The 20,781-nt window shown below is 40.9% G+C and overlaps 3 protein-coding genes across 6 annotated transcripts; 1 reads left to right on the top strand and 2 right to left on the bottom strand.

Annotated features, from left to right (window-relative positions):
- Positions 1–110: 110 nt before the first annotated feature.
- Positions 111–4,741, bottom strand: tmem169b (transmembrane protein 169b). Of its 3 annotated transcripts, XM_040147692.1 has the most exons (5): positions 4,498–4,610; positions 3,829–3,872; positions 3,472–3,788; positions 2,513–3,004; positions 111–2,097 (listed from the first exon to the last, which is right to left on the bottom strand). In XM_040147692.1, the coding sequence occupies exons 3-5, from the start codon at positions 3,743–3,745 to the stop codon at positions 2,054–2,056; spliced, it is 810 nt and encodes a 269-aa protein (XP_040003626.1). In that variant the 5' UTR covers positions 3,746–3,788; positions 3,829–3,872; positions 4,498–4,610; the 3' UTR covers positions 111–2,053. The 3 variants fall into 3 exon arrangements, with proteins under 3 accessions (XP_040003626.1, XP_040003625.1, XP_040003627.1); XM_040147691.1 differs by having other exon boundaries at positions 111–3,004; XM_040147693.1 differs by lacking the exons at positions 3,472–3,788; positions 3,829–3,872 and having other exon boundaries at positions 111–3,004; positions 4,498–4,741.
- Positions 4,742–5,255: 514 nt separating this feature from the next.
- Positions 5,256–9,034, top strand: LOC120801129. Of its 2 annotated transcripts, XM_040147689.1 has the most exons (14): positions 5,256–5,555; positions 5,756–5,812; positions 5,953–6,079; positions 6,209–6,298; positions 6,397–6,584; positions 6,677–6,719; positions 6,818–6,929; positions 7,121–7,262; positions 7,384–7,454; positions 7,869–8,074; positions 8,158–8,293; positions 8,377–8,418; positions 8,498–8,525; positions 8,603–9,034. In XM_040147689.1, the coding sequence occupies exons 1-14, from the start codon at positions 5,504–5,506 to the stop codon at positions 8,728–8,730; spliced, it is 1,422 nt and encodes a 473-aa protein (XP_040003623.1). In that variant the 5' UTR covers positions 5,256–5,503; the 3' UTR covers positions 8,731–9,034. The 2 variants fall into 2 exon arrangements, with proteins under 2 accessions (XP_040003623.1, XP_040003624.1); XM_040147690.1 differs by lacking the exon at positions 8,377–8,418.
- A 461-nt stretch (positions 9,035–9,495) lies between these two features.
- pfkla (phosphofructokinase, liver a) lies at positions 9,496–19,887 on the bottom strand. The gene is made up of 22 exons (XM_040147688.1): positions 19,732–19,887; positions 18,579–18,652; positions 18,413–18,490; positions 17,410–17,599; positions 16,876–17,041; positions 15,890–15,934; positions 15,705–15,813; positions 15,490–15,585; positions 15,021–15,113; positions 14,077–14,202; positions 13,913–13,977; positions 13,643–13,706; positions 13,361–13,507; positions 13,198–13,268; positions 12,363–12,450; positions 12,116–12,268; positions 11,404–11,568; positions 11,255–11,316; positions 10,458–10,569; positions 10,197–10,296; positions 9,990–10,095; positions 9,496–9,897 (listed from the first exon to the last, which is right to left on the bottom strand). The coding sequence occupies exons 1-22, from the start codon at positions 19,814–19,816 to the stop codon at positions 9,750–9,752; spliced, it is 2,343 nt and encodes a 780-aa protein (XP_040003622.1). The 5' UTR covers positions 19,817–19,887; the 3' UTR covers positions 9,496–9,749.
- Between the last annotated feature and the right edge of the window lie 894 nt (positions 19,888–20,781).

The following is a 20,781-nucleotide window of genomic DNA, read 5'->3' as shown; positions in this document are numbered from 1 at the left end:
GCAGGGATGTATGCGGACTTGTAAACAAGATGTTGTTTTCCACAATTTAAATTTTAAAGTTACCACATAATTGCAATGTAATGATACAACACTTTATTGAATTTGTGTGATTCTTCACTTTGCATATTGTGGATTCTCAACATGTAGCCTAATGTGGAATACAGATTCAATCCACAACCACTGATTCATGTCTTTGCCTGTAAGAAAGTAAAGTTAAATTAAGTCTAATTATAAACATTTGAATCAACAAATATTTAAACCGTCTGATCTATTTAAACCAACCCCCATGTGTGTGTGGGTATGTAGTGTTTCAATCTATGTTGAAACACTACATATGTGTTTCAATCAGTTCATGGTAGCAGTTTGCAATACATTTATGTCAAATTGCCAGAGTATAAAACACCTTGCTACAGGAATTTCAGAAAGTGTACTAGACTTCAATATTTAAAATAAATTAAAGCAACATCTAAAAGATGAATGTGTTGATATGTAACAGGAATTCTCAGATAGAAAATTACAGAGAACTTCATTTTACTCATGTGTGGACCAAACCTGTGAAGACAGCACAAGTAGTTTAAGATCACAAACATCTGTTTGATGGTGTCTTGAACGTATGAAAACATGACATTGAAAAAAACAAAAAACAAACACAAATTCACCATAGAAATACTTGATTTGTCAGCTTGCCCTGACTATGGCTTCAAATCATGGCTGAGTTAACTCCCTAGAGGGCCCTGTGGCAAAAATATCTCCTACTTCTCTTCCTCCTACTCTCTGTGCATTGTTTATGTACTCAGTAGACTCCAAGCACACTACACATGGCAGCTTAATTATAATTAGTTTAGAGGCCCAGAAACCAACAAGTACTAACATGTTAGGATACTTTCTACCCACAAGTTTTAATGTGTTTCAGAATGTTTGAGATGATTGGATGAAACACAAATCTGTTAATATGCACCGTTAGCATAATATCATAGGGAATAATACACGTTTTAAAGGATAGGGCTTGGAATAATCTATATTTTTTTCTTATTGTCAATAAATCCTATGAAAAGACTGATGTTGCTAATTCCTCTGTGTCATAGACTGTCATTGTTCTCCAAATTTTTATAAAACACAACAATGAGCCACACTGGTGCACTGGGTTCCTTCATTACCCTAAACACGCACTCTGTAGATTATTTTGAGATCTACATTCGTGGGTTTGGTTGACAGCAAGAAAAATACAGAGTAACAACAGCCTTGTCCTTTAAAAACTCGATGCTGACACAGAATCCCTCAACAAGGCATTTGACCATGTTCAGATGCTTATTGTTTTAATCAGTGTTGTGCTCAGTGGTGCATATTCCCAATTAAATTAGTAATTAATCAAATTCCCAAAGAAACTGACACACATTAAACCCGGATCTGTGGCACTGGAGCAGTTGCCCAATAATGTCCAATTTTCCAAGTTGGTACTCCAGCCTTGTTTCAAGTACAACTTCACATACAAAACGGAGTTTCCTTTGAAATGCATGCTGTTTTTGATGTCAGTGCACGGCACAGTGATCACATACATTTAATTACAGATATTTACAGATGAAGTGAAACTTGATTTAACTTGGAGGCCTCCAATAAAGCGTCTATCAGTGTCCACAGCCAGTTTATGAAAACTGTAGGATTCAAGGTCTATACTGAATGTATAAGAAGATCTTTGAGTCGCAGTGCTTTTCTATAATTACTGGAGGCAATTTAATGCTCTGATGGGAGCTGTGATGACCATAACAACCTGTAAGTAAAAAATTACCCATAATATCCACTCCCTGGCTCAGAGTTCAGTGCTTTACAACTTTGTAACAATAGTTCAGCCCCTTAGGACAGTTCAGGCAGTGTTTAATAAGTTATCCTTTACAGAAAAGCATAGTTGAGTAGTTTAAAAATACTTCTCTCTTATTTTGACAATAAATTCTTATCGAACGTTCCTTAGAATTTGTTTCTTCTGGAACTTTCAGCAAAATCTCAAGGCCTTCATCAGCAGATGGAGTTTGCTCAATTAGTCAAGTAAGTGGACCCTTCAATTAGTCGAGTAAGTGGCTTCTGTGGCCCAGCCAAAGAAGCCTTTCTCCAGGTCTCGCACTGCCTGCCACCACTCGCTGAAGGCCCAGGACACCTGCACCACAGCAGAGTAGATGGAGTTTTCATCAAACTATTTCCAAGGTCAGAAATGAACCTTTAAGCTCAGTTTTCTGTGATTAAATTGAACTTTCTGGCACTTGTTTGTCTTTTATGATGGACCCAAACTCGTGATGAATATCAATCAAATTATTAAAAGCACTTGCAACTTTGACGCCATCATCAATATGTGCCTTGGACCTCAGCGTCACCCTGTTTCACACTGATGATGTCTGGGCGAGTTCACTGGGCGCCTTGCTCTGCAGAGTGCCAGAAACAGTGTCAGAGTCGAGCAGCTCCACTATGCTGTAGGGGGAACAGTCCTCCAGTCCCAGCTTCCCACAGGCCCAGCCACAGAAGCCTTTCTCCAGGTCTCGCACTGCCTGCCACCACTCGCTGAAGGCCCAGGACACCTGCACCACAGCAGAGTAGAGAGCCAGAGACAGCGCCATGGGCATGATGAGCATGGGGTAGAAGATGATGAGGAAGGGGCATATTGTAATCTTGTGCCAGAATGTCCGCTCCTCATTGTACACCAGGAAGACATTGTACCAGGTGAGAGTGCCGTAGTAGAAGGAGGTGATGAAGGAGAGGAGGAAAATCACAGGGGCGCAGGAGATGCTCCACAGGACAACATGGGGTCCCTGGCACACACCTAAGCTGCAGGTGCCCTTAGAGCCTTCCCCCGCCTCACACTCTGCATCAAGACGTTCCTTTGACTTGGCCAGATCCCTGATTTCCTTCTCTGTCAAAGTGACATGTATGTCCACCACCTGACCCTTCTTCTTGCCCCGGGTGATGGTGCCTGTCAGGGTCACGTAACGGCTGTCTGGAGGAAGGCTCCAGCCTCCACCTGTTAAGAGATAATATGATATAAGACTTTTACCCATCTGACAGATAACACAAAATAAGGTTCCCTTCATTTGTGTGTCCTATTTATTGGGAACTAAACTAAGATAAACCAAAGTAGGACCATGGAGACTTATGTGTAGCAGAGTGAAACACTCTAAAAAGTCTATTTACTGTACCTTAACGTAGACATGCGGTTGACTGAGATTAATTCATGTTTTTTCTTTTCTAAATTTAGAAGTATTTAATGTGATGCCATCCCATCATTGTCATAGACTCACTTTAAGTACATCATTTCACAATAAACCTTCCTTAGTTTTTTTTACATATACCTGATTTGCAAGGTAAAAATTGCTTGGTACACTGTATGTCAAACACCAATGAATTGTTCAAATGAGAGATCCCTTCCTCCAGGAATAATAGGCTGGCACGTGGCTTCATGATGTTAACAGAATATTTCACCCCTCTCACCCTCGCCTGTAGGCGTGCAGAGGAATTTAGCTCCCTCCTCAGTGCTCCTCTCTGCTCCTTCCTCACCACCTTGGTCCTCTCCAGGTGCCTTCTCCATTTCAGAGCGGTAAACGATGATGGACTCTGGACGCAGGTCTTTCTTCTTCCTCCGCTTCCGCCTTAGAGAGGGTCCCACTTCTCCATCGTCCACATGGTTCCCTGAAATGTCTGATCTTAAGGAGATCATCTGGGGGCTGCCCTCTCCTTGGGTTTGAGGCTCCTCTACCTGTGCCATGCTCTCACCTGATCCAGCAAACTCTTTGACTCTTTTATATATGGTTATATATGGAGACTAGTGAAGTCTGGAGCAGCACAATGTCCACCCATTGTGTTTAAGTTTTCAGTCTAATGAATATTTCCAGCTGAATGCAAATTGATAAAAGCGCATACACGTAAACGAGAGAGAGAGAGAGAGAGAGAGAATGCAATTAAAAGCCGGTTTGATTTTTTTACAGTCACAATAACCCTGTATGTACAGTGATCCTGGTCTAGATCCTGCACAGTCGCCTATTCTATGATCATGACTAATAACATCTATCAAATGTCACTTGAGTATTGATCTAATGGCATCAAAGTACCTGAACAGAGAGAGACCAAATCGCACTAGAGAGATGACAAACAAAGCATGATGGATTTGCTCAAAACAGGGGGGGGGTTGTCCCTCTTTTGCATGACAGTGCACAGATACTCTCAGTGGAAATGCCCGGAGCTCGGTCTATGACCATCATCCTATCCTGCTCTTTACAAACATAATGACAGAAAAAAACTACACCATTCACAAACGGATTGCGGCACCCCCCCCCCCCCTCCAAAAGAATGCATAATATGATACCATAAGGGGGGGGTGATATCGACAAAAACAACCCATTCTTCATACAGCTGATCCCCTCCCATTTAAATCCCACCCATGTCCGCTCTTTGTCTGCAGACGCCAGCCGGCGAACAACATGTACGGTGACTAGAATTGCAACTAAAGAGTAACCTTACCCTGCACAGACTGGACGGGCATCGGGTGGATAAACAGCGCCGTGCGAGGAGAAATCGCCGAGTCTGTCTCGACGCTTGGCAGGAGCCCGTGCATCACAGCAATGTCTCTTCGCCGACACAGATGCGCTACGCAAAAAGTGATTTCGAGAATGGCACTAAGCCCGCCTCTCTAACCTCTGCCACACCAGTCGCGTGACCAAGCCCCACCGTCCGTGACCCCACCGCTGTCATGTGAACGTGCTGATAGGATTGTCTCAAGGAAAATGCCGACCACAGCAAACCATTCTTAAATTAAGAGCATAAATAAATGACAATCATATACGCAAAGATGAAGCGAGGCTACCGCATGAGCAGCAATTCCCTCAGTTGAATAGCCAATATGACAACTTCAAAACCCCTGAAATTTTATTTTAAGTAAGTTGTATCAACATCTATATGGGCTAGAAGCGCCACATGGTTTGAACACAGTTAAGTAAGTAAATAAACAAATACATAATTAGGCAATGTATAAAAAAATCAGTACAGGTTAAATATGTACAAGTATGAGAGGTCACTAGCTTTCATGTAAGACCAAATTATTAATCATTCAGTTCTTTCTTAATAAAGTCAGGGTCACTTTTATATGACCATCGACTATTCAGAATAGCTGACTGATTATAAAACGTCTGCCCAAATGTACAAATGGTTAGTTAAACCAAAAGTCAGTTTCAGTTGAAGTGAAAGATCCTCAAGTGAACCCTTACGGCATATCACGCCGACTTGAGACGAGGTTACTGATATAACACTAGTGGCTAATATCAGCATGGCACTTAAAAGCTCATGGTAAAACTTATATCGTGGTTCTCGTGATTGAAATAGGTCGCGACGTGAATTCCCTGGCCGGACTCATGAAAGTCATTTTTGCGTCAAAACTGCTTCTCCTAACGTCTGACACAGTTGACCCCAACGGCCTCCCGCTTGGCAGCTGAGACGGGGATCAGCTAACGTCGCTAACGCCGGTGTGAAAATGAACGACCAGTATTCACTTCGTAATGTCGACACCCTCCTCTTTCATATCGGTGTGTTCGGCTTTTGCGTTTATCGTATGTGAATGTTGTTCTTCTGTTGTAACTTGAGCTTTGTAAAGGTTTAACGTCAGCTAACGTTAGCTGCTTGGCTAAGGGGGGAGTAACTGACAGCCTAAGCTAATTCAAGTGAGCAACTTCATAAGATAATAGCACTTTAAAGATATAAGATAACTGTCATTTGTATTTTGTAGCTCTTCAAACTCGAGAGCTTTCTCAAAAGAAGAAAGAAATCACCCAACAAACTATAGGTATGCCAATAAAAAATTAAACGCCTGTATGAAAGACTGGCTATAACAAACTAGCCCAAAGGCACACATCATGGTTTGTTTTTTTTTGGTTTTTTTTAATGTCATAGCATTTTGTGCTGTGTTTATATATTTGTCAACAGTGTTCAGAGCTGACATTGCTGAGAGAAGGTCTTACATTGAAACAATTCACAGAAATATCAGGCAACTTGAGGAAGAAATCAGGGTGAAGCAGAGCTCTGTGATACATAATAAAGCAAATGCAAAAAGGTATGATGACTAGGCCAAGCCATTATGGATCAAGGTGACGCATAATCAAATGTACATTTTACTTAACATAAACAGTGCCGTATAGTATAGATATTCATATATTACCGCTTGTCATCTGTGTAACATCAGCATGAAGGCGACTAACAGCCTGCTTCTTCAGTATGAGCAGAGGCTGAAAGCAGACCTTGAGAGCAGAAAATCCAGCTACAACCATGACATGTGGGTTCACTTAGCTATGGTGTTGAATTATGTCTAATGCATCTTTTGTGTGCCCTTATTGACAAAGCTGAATTGCTCTTTATTTGTAACCCAACAAGGGAAGTCTACGAAGAGAGGATTGCAAGCTACAGAAAGATATTCCAGTCACATCAAGAATATTATTGCCAACATCCTCTGGCTCAGAAACTCCTCAAGCTGCAGGCTGAAAAAGATGAAGTTGAGTGTAGGATCAAGGCCTGTGATGAACAAATCACAATGAAACAGACAGAGCTGGACCATTTCACTGGTAATAAACTTCTTATCACATCACATCTTGCTCTGGTAGAGCTGAAATATTTACAGCTCTTAATGCAGTTGATCTTTTTTCTGTCTGACCAGGCCCAGCAGTCAATTCTACTTCCACTGAGAAATTATCAGAGAGGTATCTTTCTGTGAATCTTATAGATAATAAAGAATAATGCCACATAGCCTCTTGCAAAGCTTAGTTTTTCCTCCCATTGACTCAGTTTTTCTTTCTAGTGTCTCTGGCCAACTGCCCATAAAAGAACCAGAGAAACAATCAGATCCTCAGACAGAGGAGGAGAGTTATTCTGCTATTGACATCTCCTCTCTTCATCTCAACCAGACAAAGGTATTTGGATGTCATAAGTCAAAATTGATGACATTTTAAACCTGTCCAAATTCTAGAAAACGTGAAATACTTTTAAAATGCAGTTATAAGCCAATTGTAAACACTATTTATGCAAAATCTAAACTAAGTCAAAGCTGTTTGTTCTAAAAGAGCATCATATTATAAGTAGCCAAACTGTTAAACATGAACAGATGTCGCAGAATCGTCATAAAGTATCCGTAGAGGAAAATGCTGGAGATATTCACGAGGAACACAAGGTCCTGGATTCTACCGCCTGCAGCCCTTACCCAGAAGACGCGAGCAGTGAGCTGTGGTCATATAAACAGTTGGATGGTAAGTAGAGAAAAGTCTGATATGCATTTCAGTGAATGCCAACACCTTTACAGACGATGTTCTTTATTTTTTGGTGTTTATGTTACATAAAACCTCATCAGTAAAATACATATTTCTTCAGAGCAAAGTTGGCCAGATGAGATGCACATGGATAAGCAGGAAAAGGAAACCAGTATACAGGACCAAGTCTTGGTAAGACTGACCTTAAAATGGCTACTTTTCCCACTTTACCAAAAACATTTTCCCTCTTACTGCTGGTATCTTGCCTAAACTATCTTTAAGGTACTGGTTTTGATATCTAATATATTGAACTGTACTGTATCCACCGTGAAATAGTGGAGGTGATAGAACCTTTATTTACAGAGACACTCCACTTTTACATGTTACAATCAACTTAAAGTCAGTGTACTCATCACGAGGAGTACTACTCAGCCTGTGAAAACTTTTGTAATGTCATCTGTGGCTCTGGAGGGAGCTTTCTGTAGTCTGAGGAAGTAACCCTGATGACATCATCAGGGGTAATTTCGGCTCAGGTTTGTAGATAACCAATTTTTAACAAAAAAAAAACTGCATGACAAGCTATTTTTCAAGGTGTTTTCTGCACAGGAACAACAATCTACTGTGTCAGAGGTAGAGGAGGCAGTGGAGGACAAGATAGAGGAAAGAGTAGGTGCAGATGAAGATCAGACACCAAGCAAAAAGGACAATGAGGGACTCACTGCTGTTTCTCAGTCATCATCTCATGAAACTATTCCTCAGTCCTCACCATCAAAAAGGAGAGCTGCATCTTCCACCACAACATTCCCATTTCAGTAAGGTTTTGTCTAAGTTGTCCAGCACTTTAAATCGCTGCCAAGACAGCTATCGAGAGCTATGTGTCATGTGTTTACTTCAGCTTTAGCCCTGCCAGTTCCCCAAACCAAGGGGCCTCTGATACCAGATCTCCAACTTTCCTGTTCTCTCTGAACTCTGATCCCAGCACCCCAGGCTTCTCTGGATTTGGATTTGATGTGGGCACATCACAGGATGAGGTGAGGGGCGCGCGAAAGGAGTAAGCGATATGACAGAAATCAATGTTTCTTAGTTTTGGAATTACCTGCAGGTTTCTTTGCAGGACACATCTTTTGCTTTTACTGGCTCCTTTTTCAATGATAAGGTACTGCATTTTTTACTGGGACCCTTTTCATACAGTACTGCTAGAACAAAAATACCAAACACAGTTCATCTCTTTTCAGAAAACCACAGAATCAAGGTTTTCAACCTGTAAGTATCAAATCAAATCTCTTTTTTGTGATTTGTGTTACCTGCATTGAACTACACGTGTTTAAATGATTTTTCAGGCCCTGACTTCCTGTTTGACCAATCAGAGCAAAATGAAGAGTTTAAGTTTGCCTTCACCTTCGAGAGCCCTCAGCCAACAGACAAAGATAACACCAGGGATGCTTTTCCATTTTCATTCAACCTTTGAGTTATATGAAAAATATCTAAAATGGTTCATTTATTTGGTTCTAGGACCAGTTCCTGGCTTATTATCCTCAGTAATGTTCTCATTTAGTGGGCAATGAAAAATATTCAAGGTAAGAGCTCATGGTTTAACAGCATTATAAAATTTACAAGAGTTCAACAGCTAAAAATCTAAGTGATATTTTCCAGATGTGACTTTTCTAAGAGCATTTTTCATTTTTTATTCCGGTAAATGGTTGCTATTTGTCTGTTTTACTTAATAGCTTATTTGAAAAAACTATTCACATTACATTGAACAAATACGACATAGTTGAGTAATATTTTATTGAAGATAGAGATCTAGCGCTAGTAGCAAAATAATACACAAGTTCATATGTCTTTACAGATTTTCCTATTCAAGTACAGTAGTTGTAAAGTTTATTTCTACACACTATAATGAACAGCTTATTGATATTTTGTGATTTGCTGTTCAGTTGCATTAATGAATGACAGAAGCAGTGTTTCAGTCCTACACAGTGTGTAAATAACATGAAATGAACACATCGCTGGTCCCATGACTCACACAGTCACGCTGACATAAGTGGCTCAGTATTTTTTGTCAGTAAAGTTGGAATTTCTTTTGTATGTGATTTTGAAAGCAAAGCACATCACATACAATCTGCTTTATATAACATATTTAGGAGTAAATTAATAAAATTTTAGCTTGATGGCACACTTGGTTGTCTTTTTAATGGCAGTGATTTGACTATACAAAGGTCCGCTTGGCACAAGGAATAGCAAAATGTTATGTATTGAAATCCTCATTCAATAAATCAACTCTGTAAGTACACTTATATATTATTTACAATAATGTAGCTACTACGACATTGACAACAGCCTGAGAACAGTGCTGGCTTTGTAAGTCCTGCAAATGCACATTAGCAGATTGAAAATCATTCTTAAATTCTCTAATCTGTGTAGAAACAAAGGCTGGACAAATATGGGTTAAAAAAGTGCAGAGGGGATACTATAGTTTCAGTGAGCCTAGAACCCAGAATCAATGCTGATGGAGTGTCGAGTCACATGTTCAATCTCTCCTGGGACATATTCACAGAAGCTGGTTTGGTACTTGGCTAACATTTTTAGCATCGGCCGCAGATTAAACCACCACTGGACCTTGGGCATCCGGTGCCTGAAAACCAGTGAAAAACAGTATTCCACATATTAGTGAGACTAATTAATAATCAACACTTGTTATGTGACAAAAACACTGAATTTGCTTACTCAAAATCAGTCACCGCCTTCAGTTCAGTGACGGGGATGAATGAGATGACCTTCCTGTTGAGGCCAAGCACGCATGCTGTATCCGGTGAGTTAGCAAACACACGGCCTGGTGGGGGAATTGGTGGAATCATTACATCACTGCAGTTTGACTTTGGGTTTTCTGACAATTTATTAATAAACAAATGTGACTTTATACAGTGACTCCACCTTGTCGGAAGTTTCCTGTCATCCTGTCTGAAATCCACTGGATAGCCCTTACACCCAACTTCGTACCAAAATTTCTATCAAAGGGAGAAGGTGCCCCTCCCTAGAGCACAAAGACACAAAATGAGTACAAATATGTTGCAAGACTCAAGTCTCTTCACAGTATATGAGAGTCACTTATATTGTTACTGTAATTGATATAATTTGTAAGTTGCTAAACTGTGTTTTGCCAAAGTGGATGAATCTCATACGATGTCGCCACACCTGCTGAAGGTGTCCTAACACATTGACTCTGCAGTCAAAGATGCCCTTTCCCTCTGACGAATACAGCCTATGGATGAAATCTGTGGTGTAATTTTCATGGCATTTTTCATTCCTGTTAGAACAGAGAAAAGGATCAACAAAGCAAAAACTAAGTCTGACAACGTTTCATATATAAAGTGTGATTTTTTTTTTATTCCTAAAGATAGCAATGTCCTTCGGTCAGTCTCTCTGCCACTTTGCTCCGGACTGAAATATCTCAACGTTTTGATGCATGGCCATGAAATTTTGTAGAAGCAATCGTGCTCCAGATGATAAATCCTCCGGACTTTGGTGATCCTCAGAATTAACATAAACTAGCCAAAATGTAAAGTTTGTCCAAAAACTATGATTTATGACCAAATACCTGCAAACTAAAGTAATTCTCATCAGCCTCAGCTGTTCTTTGTATTTAGCAAAAGTTCACATGCTAACATGCTAAGCTAAGTTGGTGACCCTGATAAATATTACCCGTATAACATCAGAATGTTAGCATGGTCACTGTGGCCATGTTAACGTGCTGATGTTAGCATTTAACTTAAAACCCCTAACCTGAAGTACAGCCAACAGAGCTAGTCTCTTGTTTCAAAGATGGAGATATATGTACACACTTACACACCATTCAGTATGTCTACAGTATGTAACATGACAGCAAAAACACAGATGGAACAGAGATTAAAAGATGCAAAGACACTTTTTTTCATTAGCTTCAGCTACCAGCATTACATGAGAATCTGAATGGCTGACAGAGCATTATGTACCTCAGTATTAGACCACGCTGGATGTCCTTCTTCATCTTTTCAGTTAAATGCTCCACATTGGTCTGTCAAAAGGCCAGATAATTGAAGAAACAGAAAGCTTTGAACATTATAGATGAAAGAAACAGGACATGTTTTTCTTTTGGTCGTACCTTTAGGTCATGGATGTTGAAAGGTTCTTCAAAGATGTAGGCTGCATCAGCGCCCACAGCTATACCAGTTGAGGTTGCCAGATAGCCACAGTATCCACCCATAGTCTCCACCACAAACACTCTTCTTTTGGTCCCAGTGGCAGACTGCTTGATCTTGTCGCAACCCTGATGAGGAAATTGAAATGGCAATGTGAAAAGGAGACAATTGAAGGCACGGTCAAAGTGTGGGTGTGGAAGTCAAGGAAGAGTTAGCTTTAACTTACTCCTGATGAACCCTCAACTATACTGTGTATGTCAGTTTTGTAGACCACTATACAGCTTCTACATAAAGTAAAAGACCAGAATGGAGCAGCTTGAAGAGACATACGCTGTTCCTCACAGGAAGGTTTTTTTATTTTGGTTTATTTTTGGAGAAAGCACTACTGGTTACTTATTTATTCTCCTTTTCCAGGTGTGGCACTTAATATAGAATTACAGGGGTTAACCAGAGAACTGCTTGTCTCAGTCTCCTTCTTCTCAAAGTTTAAATTTAAAAACAAAATCTCTAAATGCTCCCCGTCACCTCTGTTTTGACACTGTATGAGGAGTTCAAAGTCTAGCTTAGTAATACAGCAGCTCATATTTGACATGATGTTTCCTGGCATGGTTCAGCCCCCATTTAATCCTGAAACATCAAAGTCACACAGTTAATGTGCCATCTGCTCAGTGTTACCTCCATGGCAGCATTGACAGCAGTGTCTGCTCCCAGGCTGAAGTCAGTTCCAGGGACGTTGTTGCTGATGGTGGCAGGAATTACACACATGGGGATGCAGAGCTCATCATAATGACTCCGGGCCTCAAACAGCTGCAGCACACCTTCATACCCCTTTGAACATCATCAAGGCGTATATTGAAAATCACTCTGATGTAACACTGACACTATGAATTAATACACTACCTATATATGACCAACACTCTACCTCAAACCCTCCAATTACAAGCAGAGCTGAGATGTTGAACTTTGCAATGGTTTCCACAATCTTCTCCATGTGTTTGTTTGGAAGAGTCCTGAAGAAGGACATGAAACAGACTTTAAAAATCACCTGCAGGGGCACTCCACCAATTTTACATGTCCAATGCAATTTGCTAGTCACAGAGTACTACACAGCCAGTGAAAACGGTTGTATAATTTCTCCTGTAGCTCTGGAGGATGCTTTATCAAGTCTAAGAAAATTACTCACCCTGGTGTCTTAGGTTTGGCCCGGAGACCAAATATTTTTACCAGAGAATCTGCATTACAAACTGGGGTCATTGCATTTGAAAGATGTAATTGGTCTAAGGTCTAACAAATAACAGCATTGAGTTGCTTTAGGGGAAGTGTGGTATCCAGTGATTTCGGAGAATGACATACAAGGGAATAAAGTCAGGATATTTCAGGCTTTGCTAGGTCTGGGCAATGTGGATAAAATCTCCTATTGCAGTATAGGTAATTGAGTAACTAAAAAGGTAGGTATTCTAAAATATCAACATATATTGTGAGGAACTCACAACAGTAAATGGATATTTTTAGCTAACCTAGCAAATTAAATACCTGACAAATCAAGTGACTCACTGACATGCCACATTGCCCACAATGGCCAATACACTCGGAGATATGACAGGGATCCTTCCGAGTGATACAGTATTGTTGGTATATGGCATCACCATATGCTCATAATGCATCTTTATGGAAGTACAGTACTAAACACTTGGAGTACTCTTAAGGAGTAGTTAAATCCATTAATTTTACTGAAATCAAAGGGTTCTGTTGCTCACCGCTTTGTCCCCAGCAGTGAGCCCCCTTGGCCCGTCCATCCCGCCACACTGTTCCAATCCATCTCAGAAACCTGCCGACAGACAGCTGTCAGTTTCCCCTCAGTCTCATACACTGCTAAAACCTACTGCAGGGTGGTAAAGATGCAGAGAGAGAAGGACTTACCGCTCCATTGGCAAGTCCTTGATATCCATCTTGGACAGCGTAGACCTTGTGTCCGTGAGCAAGTGCTAATCTTACAGCTGACCTCACAGCCGCATTCATCCCTGCAGCCGGAGCTCCCACATTCAGAATAGCCAAAGAAAAATTGCTCTGTGGGAACATGGGTCCGACATTATTAATAAGCACATTTTAGTTTCACATTTGTCATTCTTTTTCATGTGTAAAAGCTAATACCATACAGTAAGCATGTGTTGCACATGAGTGTCTAGTTAGTGAGAGACTTACCTCAGACTGGGCAGGTTTCTGGAAGGCAAGAACCTTGTAGATGTTCCAGTTGTTCTCAAAACTCCTGCGAGAACATCAATAGTTTTAGCTTTGTCTTGTTTTTATTTGCACAAAAAAAACAAAATAAAAATCGCTGGCTTGATTAAATGAATCTTAATGGACATTACAACAGACTTCGAAAAATTAGTTGACATTAATCAAGGCAGTTTTGGAAAATTAGATATGAATGATATAACTATTCAATATACATGAATAAATCTCAGCTCTCACCCTCCACGCAGTTTGACAGCCTCATCAAACCTCTTCTCATTCATGGCCTTCTGCACCAACTTAGTCTGCAAATGATGGTACAAAGTTGAAAAATACAGCAACCTCCCACTGTTTATGTTCATGTCCATTAAATATCAATTAGAGAAGAGAGGAGAGAGACTCACCATCTCCACACACTCCATCAGAGGAAGACGAACAGCATGGTTACCTGACAGGCCGATGACACAGGCTGGGGTGTCAGGAGACGCCTCCAACAGGGCAACCACTGCCTCCACACCCAACTTGCTGCTCTGAAAAAACAAGTGTGCACATGCGTGTCCACTTAAATACATAAGCTATGTATGTTGGAGATTATCACCCCCTACTTATGAGTAATGTTTTGTGCTGGTTATGTGGATAATGTGTCTAAATACACAAGCAGATTTGATCATGTTAAGTTTAGTTGCACATGAAACTGGGCAGTGTAAAATACATCATCAGTCACTTAACACTGTAATCGTATATATATATTTTGTTTTTTCAAGATTGGGATTCGTGACATGCAATGTTGTTTTCTCAATTAACACTACAAAGTCAGATATATCCCAGATAAACAGATAAACATCGGCTGAGTTTATAATGTCCTATAACAGGACATCCCATTGTGTATTACAGGACTAATACGCTGGCCACTTACCGAGAGCAAAAGGAGAAACTGCATAAAAACTGATGTGCACTTTTTGTAGTAAGGTTTTTGTCAGGTCCGATCCACCAGAGTTTGAGGTCAATATCAAGCAGAAGTATTGTTGCAATGATTACCAGCAGTTAACCTTGCACACTGATTTTGACCAGTGGTTAAACTGTTAACCAGATCTTTGTTTGTGGTGTCTTATTAAAACATCAATTTCAATGGAAACCTGGCAGCCAGTCAGAAACAAATATTTTTCATGGCAGCGGTAAAATGGTTATGTAAAGGCTATGTAAGGTATGTTCTGCTTTTTGGCTTTTCAGATCTGCAGGTCATGCAATTAACATTACCAGGGTTGTTAAAATGAACCATTTATAATCACCTCAACAATTTGTTCAGGCGTCAAAAATAACAAAATATAAAATATGTTGTTCAACTCACCAGTATTCTGTCAAACGCAGAGGGAGTTCCTCCGCGCTGAACATGGCCGAGTACTGTCACTCGGGTGTCATAACCCAGCCGCTTTACCACCAGCTTCAAACAGACATGGGAGCATGTCAGTGTATTATGGTTTTGTCATTCACTAGACAAACACGACAGACAGGCTGTGAGAGAAAAGTCCTTAACAAACATTTGAGAGGAAACTCTTGTAAAGCAGTTTGCAAGTCAAGTTTCAGGCTTGCCGTCCAACAAACAACAACCTGTCCTTGATATGCACCTTTTATGGATGGAACTAATAATCAACAAAGCATTATATTATATATCCTGGTATTACATTATCAATAAACTGGCACAAATATCACACATACATTCTATAATTTGCCTGTTAAACATCTGAATTATAATTAAACATCAAACTACCTCTTGGTTGGTGAGCAGTTTAGTATAGTCCTTAAATCTTTAAACTTACATCTTTTACATAAACCGAGGAGATGGGCTTGCCATTTATGTCGATGGCTCCTTCTGCAACGATTATAATGTTGAGTCTTGACCCTGTTATGCGGCTCTGGAGGTGAACAGACACACATGCCTTAGCCATTAATTCATTAAGCACAATCCTGCTTCTAAGTACTGTATTTTATCTCTAGACCTAACTTATATTGTCGTATAGTTTTTGTGTCTTACCCCCTCTAGACGGGCACACATTAGGTCCTCCCAGCCCTCCTGAGGAGGATCCTCTGGGATAAAGAGCCAGTCTGCCCCAGATGCCAGTGCTGACACCAAGGCCAGATACCTAGAGTAATAGCACAATACTTGAGGCTTTCTTCAGTGGTAGCATATAAAGCAAAAAGGGTCAAAGTGTTACTCACCCACAGTGTCGCCCCATGACTTCCAAAACAAAGGTGCGCTGGTGGCTGTAGGAGGTACACAACGGTTATATCGAAGCTATAGCAGCTACAGTATGTGAGCATACAAATAAGGGAGCAAGTCTGGCCGAGTTCATAGTACTTCTGTCAAAAAGGCTTGAATGGGGGGGGGCGTTGGTTAGTACAAAACTTGGCTTAAATCATTGCATTCCATTAACAACTAGAAAATGTGCTAAAATGATCTGGATCTGCCTCAGACTTTAATGGGTTCTTCCCATGCCCCATCCCTTCACTAAGTTCGGTGCAAATCGGTTCAGTAGATTTCTGTAATCCTGCTGACAAATAAACCAACAAACAGACCCCGGGTGATCACATGACGTCATTGGTGGAGGTCATGAATCATTACATTATGGCAGCATGAATAAACATTAAGCTGAGCCTGATATAGAGCTGCAAATAACGATCATTTTCATTATCAGTTTATCTGCGGATCATTTTTATGAATTGTTAATAAATCATTTAATGATAAAATTGTGAAATATTCCCACCGTCATCTTTCTGAGCCCAAGGTGACATCCTCAAATGTCATGTTTTGGCCAAAACAACAGTCCCAAACCCGAAAATACAGTTTACTATTATATATCAGCAAATCCTCACATTTAAGAGGCTGGAACCAGAGCGTTTAGCATTTTTTGATTACCAAAACAGCCCTTTAATTTTCTGTTTGATGATTGACTCATCAATTAATTGTTTCAGCTGAAGTCTGAGACCAGTATATCTATTACTGCTTTAAATATATCTATTTACATTTCATTTCCTCCATTAAATTTCCACTGTGTTCTTGTTATATGTTCATATTCTGTGACTAATTTAATAAGGATTACTGAACAAATGAATGATTACTTCCATCAGTGACCTAATGATAATCACTTTGATGACACAGCGGCTGCTTCAGTGCTGTCACTGTTCAACATCACCCAGTGTCTGACCTCTGCGCAGTGGTCATGATAGCATCAATTATCTCCATGATGCGCTGCAGCGCAGAGTCGGCTCCGATGGTCATGTCGGTGCCACAGAAGTCGTTGTCTATTGAGCCCACAAGCCCCACGATGTTCAGGTGATCATGCTGCTTGGCCAGAGTGTCTGTGATCCGTCCTGAAGTAGCACGCACGCACGCACGCACGCACGCCCACACACACAATGTTAGAAATGTCGTATTAGGGGCATACTATTATATAGACCGAAACAAAAGAATATAGTTATCATCATATTACTACAGAAAAGGCTAGAGAATGATTCATGAATATAAATGGTGGCTGGGTAGATGATACAGCTCTTTAACTGTGTAGAGTACCAATGCTGACATGGATGGAAGATGATTCCACAAGAAAGGACTATTTCACCATAGAATGCAAATTTATTTACCCTATGTTTCCAGTATGCAATATTAGCCCAAAATAACGGCTAACTGTTTTTTTTAAAGGTTTTGAAGAGTTGACAATAGTTTCTTAAGAGCACTTTACCTTTCTCTGCAAGCTCCGCCAGCAAACTGCTCCACTCGCTGCGGAAGATGTTGGCCCCGGTGAGGCTGCCGTCTCCACCACACACACACAGGTTGGTGATGCCTTTCTTCACCAGGTTGAAGGCGGCGGCAAGTCTGCCCTCGCGAGTTGTGAAGGCCTTGCATCGGGCACTGCCAATCACGGTCCCACCCTGCAGCAGAGACGAGTCACAATCCAGTTGAGCTAACGCAGACAGGACATCGTAATCTGTCATTGACAAACGTCATGCTAAAAGAAAGGAACATTTCTTTTTGCTCTGGCTCCTGTAGGGATTTTTACTGACCAGGTCACAAGCGGCCAATTGAGACACTTTTGTGATGCGCAGTAAGATGATGTGAGTCAAAACACAACAATACAAACACAACCATTACATTGGCTTTAGAAAGGGCAGCACATGCCTTTTGGCACAATAGCTACACAACTCCGAGACAACTCCTACTATTAGGCAGTTCAGAAAGTCTAGTGGGATTCCTTATAACTGTCTCTTGAATGGTGCAGCTTGATGCTTCTCCAGCTGATAAAGCTTAAACCACATGCAGCAAGACCCCTTACCAGGTTATTACCGGTATTAGACAGGCGGGGAGAGAACAGATGAGAGGAGCTGGACGAAATAATAAAATTCCTAATAAAACCATGAAAAGAGAAATCGAGAGAGATTTAAGACAGAAACAACGTGAATCCTAAATTATAATGCAATTACAGCACAAAAGGCTTTTTTTACAGAAGAGATGATGACATTTGACAGTAGGAAAAGTATAGGTATAAACAATAAAATTAATGATGGTCCTAATGTGCCTATAGCATAGCTTGTTACTGGGACACCTGAATATTAAAGAGTCATCACTAATGCTATAATAGCACCTGAGTTTTTTCTAATATGATGAGTCAAAACTGTGAAAAAGGCCCATCATAGCTTCCTTTACCACTGCTGTCAACAGTGACTAAAGATGATATTTTAACCTACCAGTTGGATGATGTTGGTCACACTGTGCCAGTGTGCCAGTTTGATGTTGTCTCCCCCATCCACCAGGCCTTGGTATCCCTGAAGAGCAAAAGTATGTAGGTCTAATCCCAGTCAACCAAGAATGATATTCAATAGGGTCGCAAACAGGATGAAACAGCTTGTTTACCTCATGAATAAGATAGACCTTGGCCCCCACATAAATGCCCATTCGGGTCACGGCTCGGACGGCAGCATTCATCCCTGGGTCAGGGACAGTTGCACAAAAATATTAGGATTCAACTCTGCCTCTTCAGTCATTACACACACGCGGTTGCAACATGGCTCTGATTGAAGAAGTCAAACACCGCGGTGGATATGACTTCATCATCATCAGTTATTGGGCAAAAGGTGCCATCCGCTCTGTGGAGACTTGACAGGTTTTACTTGAACAATTCCTGACACGTAGGCCACAAGCCTGTACGAGTTACCAGTGGTGGAAGAAGTGCTTGTATCTTACTGCGCTTATTTTAAAAAGGTACTCACAGTCTAAAAATACTCTGTTACAAGTAAAAGTCATGCATTCGAAATTTTACTTAAACTAAAGCATCAATTTAAAGTACCAAAAGTGAAACTACTCACAATGCACAACGGTTCATTTCAGAAAACTGTGTTGCTGGATTCTAATTATTGGTGCATTAATATGTGCATCACTATAATGCGGCGGCTGGCGAAGGTGGGGGTAACTATAATTACTTTATAGGCTGCTGGGTAGGGGAACTCTTTGGGTAGGGAAAGGTCTTATCTCTTCTTAGCCCACAGTGATACATCGTCATTTATTTGTTGATTATATTCCACATTCTGAATCCGAATAGTAAGTGTAGTACCGAAAGTTATTAAATAAATTTAGTGGAGTAAAAAGTGCAATTATTTGCCCCCGATTTGCGGTGGAGTAGAAGTAGAAAGTAACAGACAACGAAAATACCCACGTAAAGTACACGTAATACCTCAAATTGTACTTGAGTACAGAACTTGGGTGAATGTAGTTACTTTTCACCATTGTGAGTTAGATACTGTACAATAGCGGTAATGAGCGTTTGCGGCCAAACATGACCTTTGACCCATGAGCAGCCGGCCTGCAGTCAGCTCTCTCAAATCGGAAGGTTCGACAGCTGCGCCACGGCGTGTCGGGCCAGACTGTCAGCTCGCGTCCCCTCAACCGGACGGTCGTTTTCCTTCTCACGTTGAGCGTGCGCGGCAGTAAAACCCGCCTGGTGTCTGGACATGTACTCACAGGCCACAAAGTGTGTTATCAGGACAACTTGGCTGAGTTTTCGGGTCACCTTGTGCATCTCCGCCGCTGGTCAGCACTGCTATGGCCCGGCCGGCTCCCGTCATCTTCAGCTTCTCCAGGTCCATCGAGGACATTTTGACCTGTTCAACCTAAAACGGACAAACTGTACGAAATTTCTTTTTTAAAAAAAAAAAAAAAAAAAAAAAAACCCCGAAAAAAAAAGGTCCGTTAAAAGGCAAAAATAAAGAAGTGGCTGGTTCGGTCGCTTCCTCGTTGGCGGTAGGTTAACCCTCGGTACAAAAAAAAAAAAAAAAAAAACCCCAACGCAACGCAGGGGCACTTCTCCAGGGTTTGACTCCGCCCTGTCCAAATGAGAGCTCCCCCGAGGACGCTGTGCATTTATTTTATAACCCGGCACCGTCCGGCGGAAGGGCCCTTTTCCGCTACGAGTTCGTCCTTTCTCACTCCACCCCACTAGCCGAGGGCTGCGGGTTGGGGCAGGAGGAAGGCTCCGCAGCACGTAGCACTCGAACTTACTTCGGCAGTATTGACTGCGCCTGTCGTCCTGCCAGGGCCAAAAGCCCCACCCACGGGTGTCGACGCTTATTTAGATACACTTGGTGGAGCAGTGACGGTGAATAACTCAGTGCGTCTGTGCACTGGACTTCAGGGGTTTCCAGTTGGTGCCACTGTACACGTCTGCTCCACCACAACCGAGGGACGGATTTGACTCCACTGCATGTATTTGAAAGCTTCAGAAAGAATTAAAACAATATAGGATAAACAATAAAATGATGTACTGTAACCACAGATTTAGTTACCCAGCATTAGTTAGGATTAGCCCCACCTTTACCATAATATATATTATAATCCAGTCAAGTGAGAAAAAAATTTCTGAAATGATCCATTATCTTTATTCTTTATTTTGAATGGTTAATAATTAATACTTAATAATTATTATTCAATATGAATTTCTTTGAGTTTTGCTATTGTTTTTTTTCTCATTTACTACGACTGTTATCATTAATACACTTTATTTTGCTACTATATTATTGTAACTCATATCATTATTTCCTTTAAGTTTTTCTTATTTAGCAAA

Source organism: Xiphias gladius, chromosome 16 (genome assembly GCF_016859285.1).
Source record: "Xiphias gladius isolate SHS-SW01 ecotype Sanya breed wild chromosome 16, ASM1685928v1, whole genome shotgun sequence".
NCBI lineage: Eukaryota > Metazoa > Chordata > Actinopteri > Istiophoriformes > Xiphiidae > Xiphias > Xiphias gladius.
The sequence above is the reverse complement of the archived record's forward strand: the minus strand, read 5'-3'. Positions and strand labels throughout refer to the sequence as shown.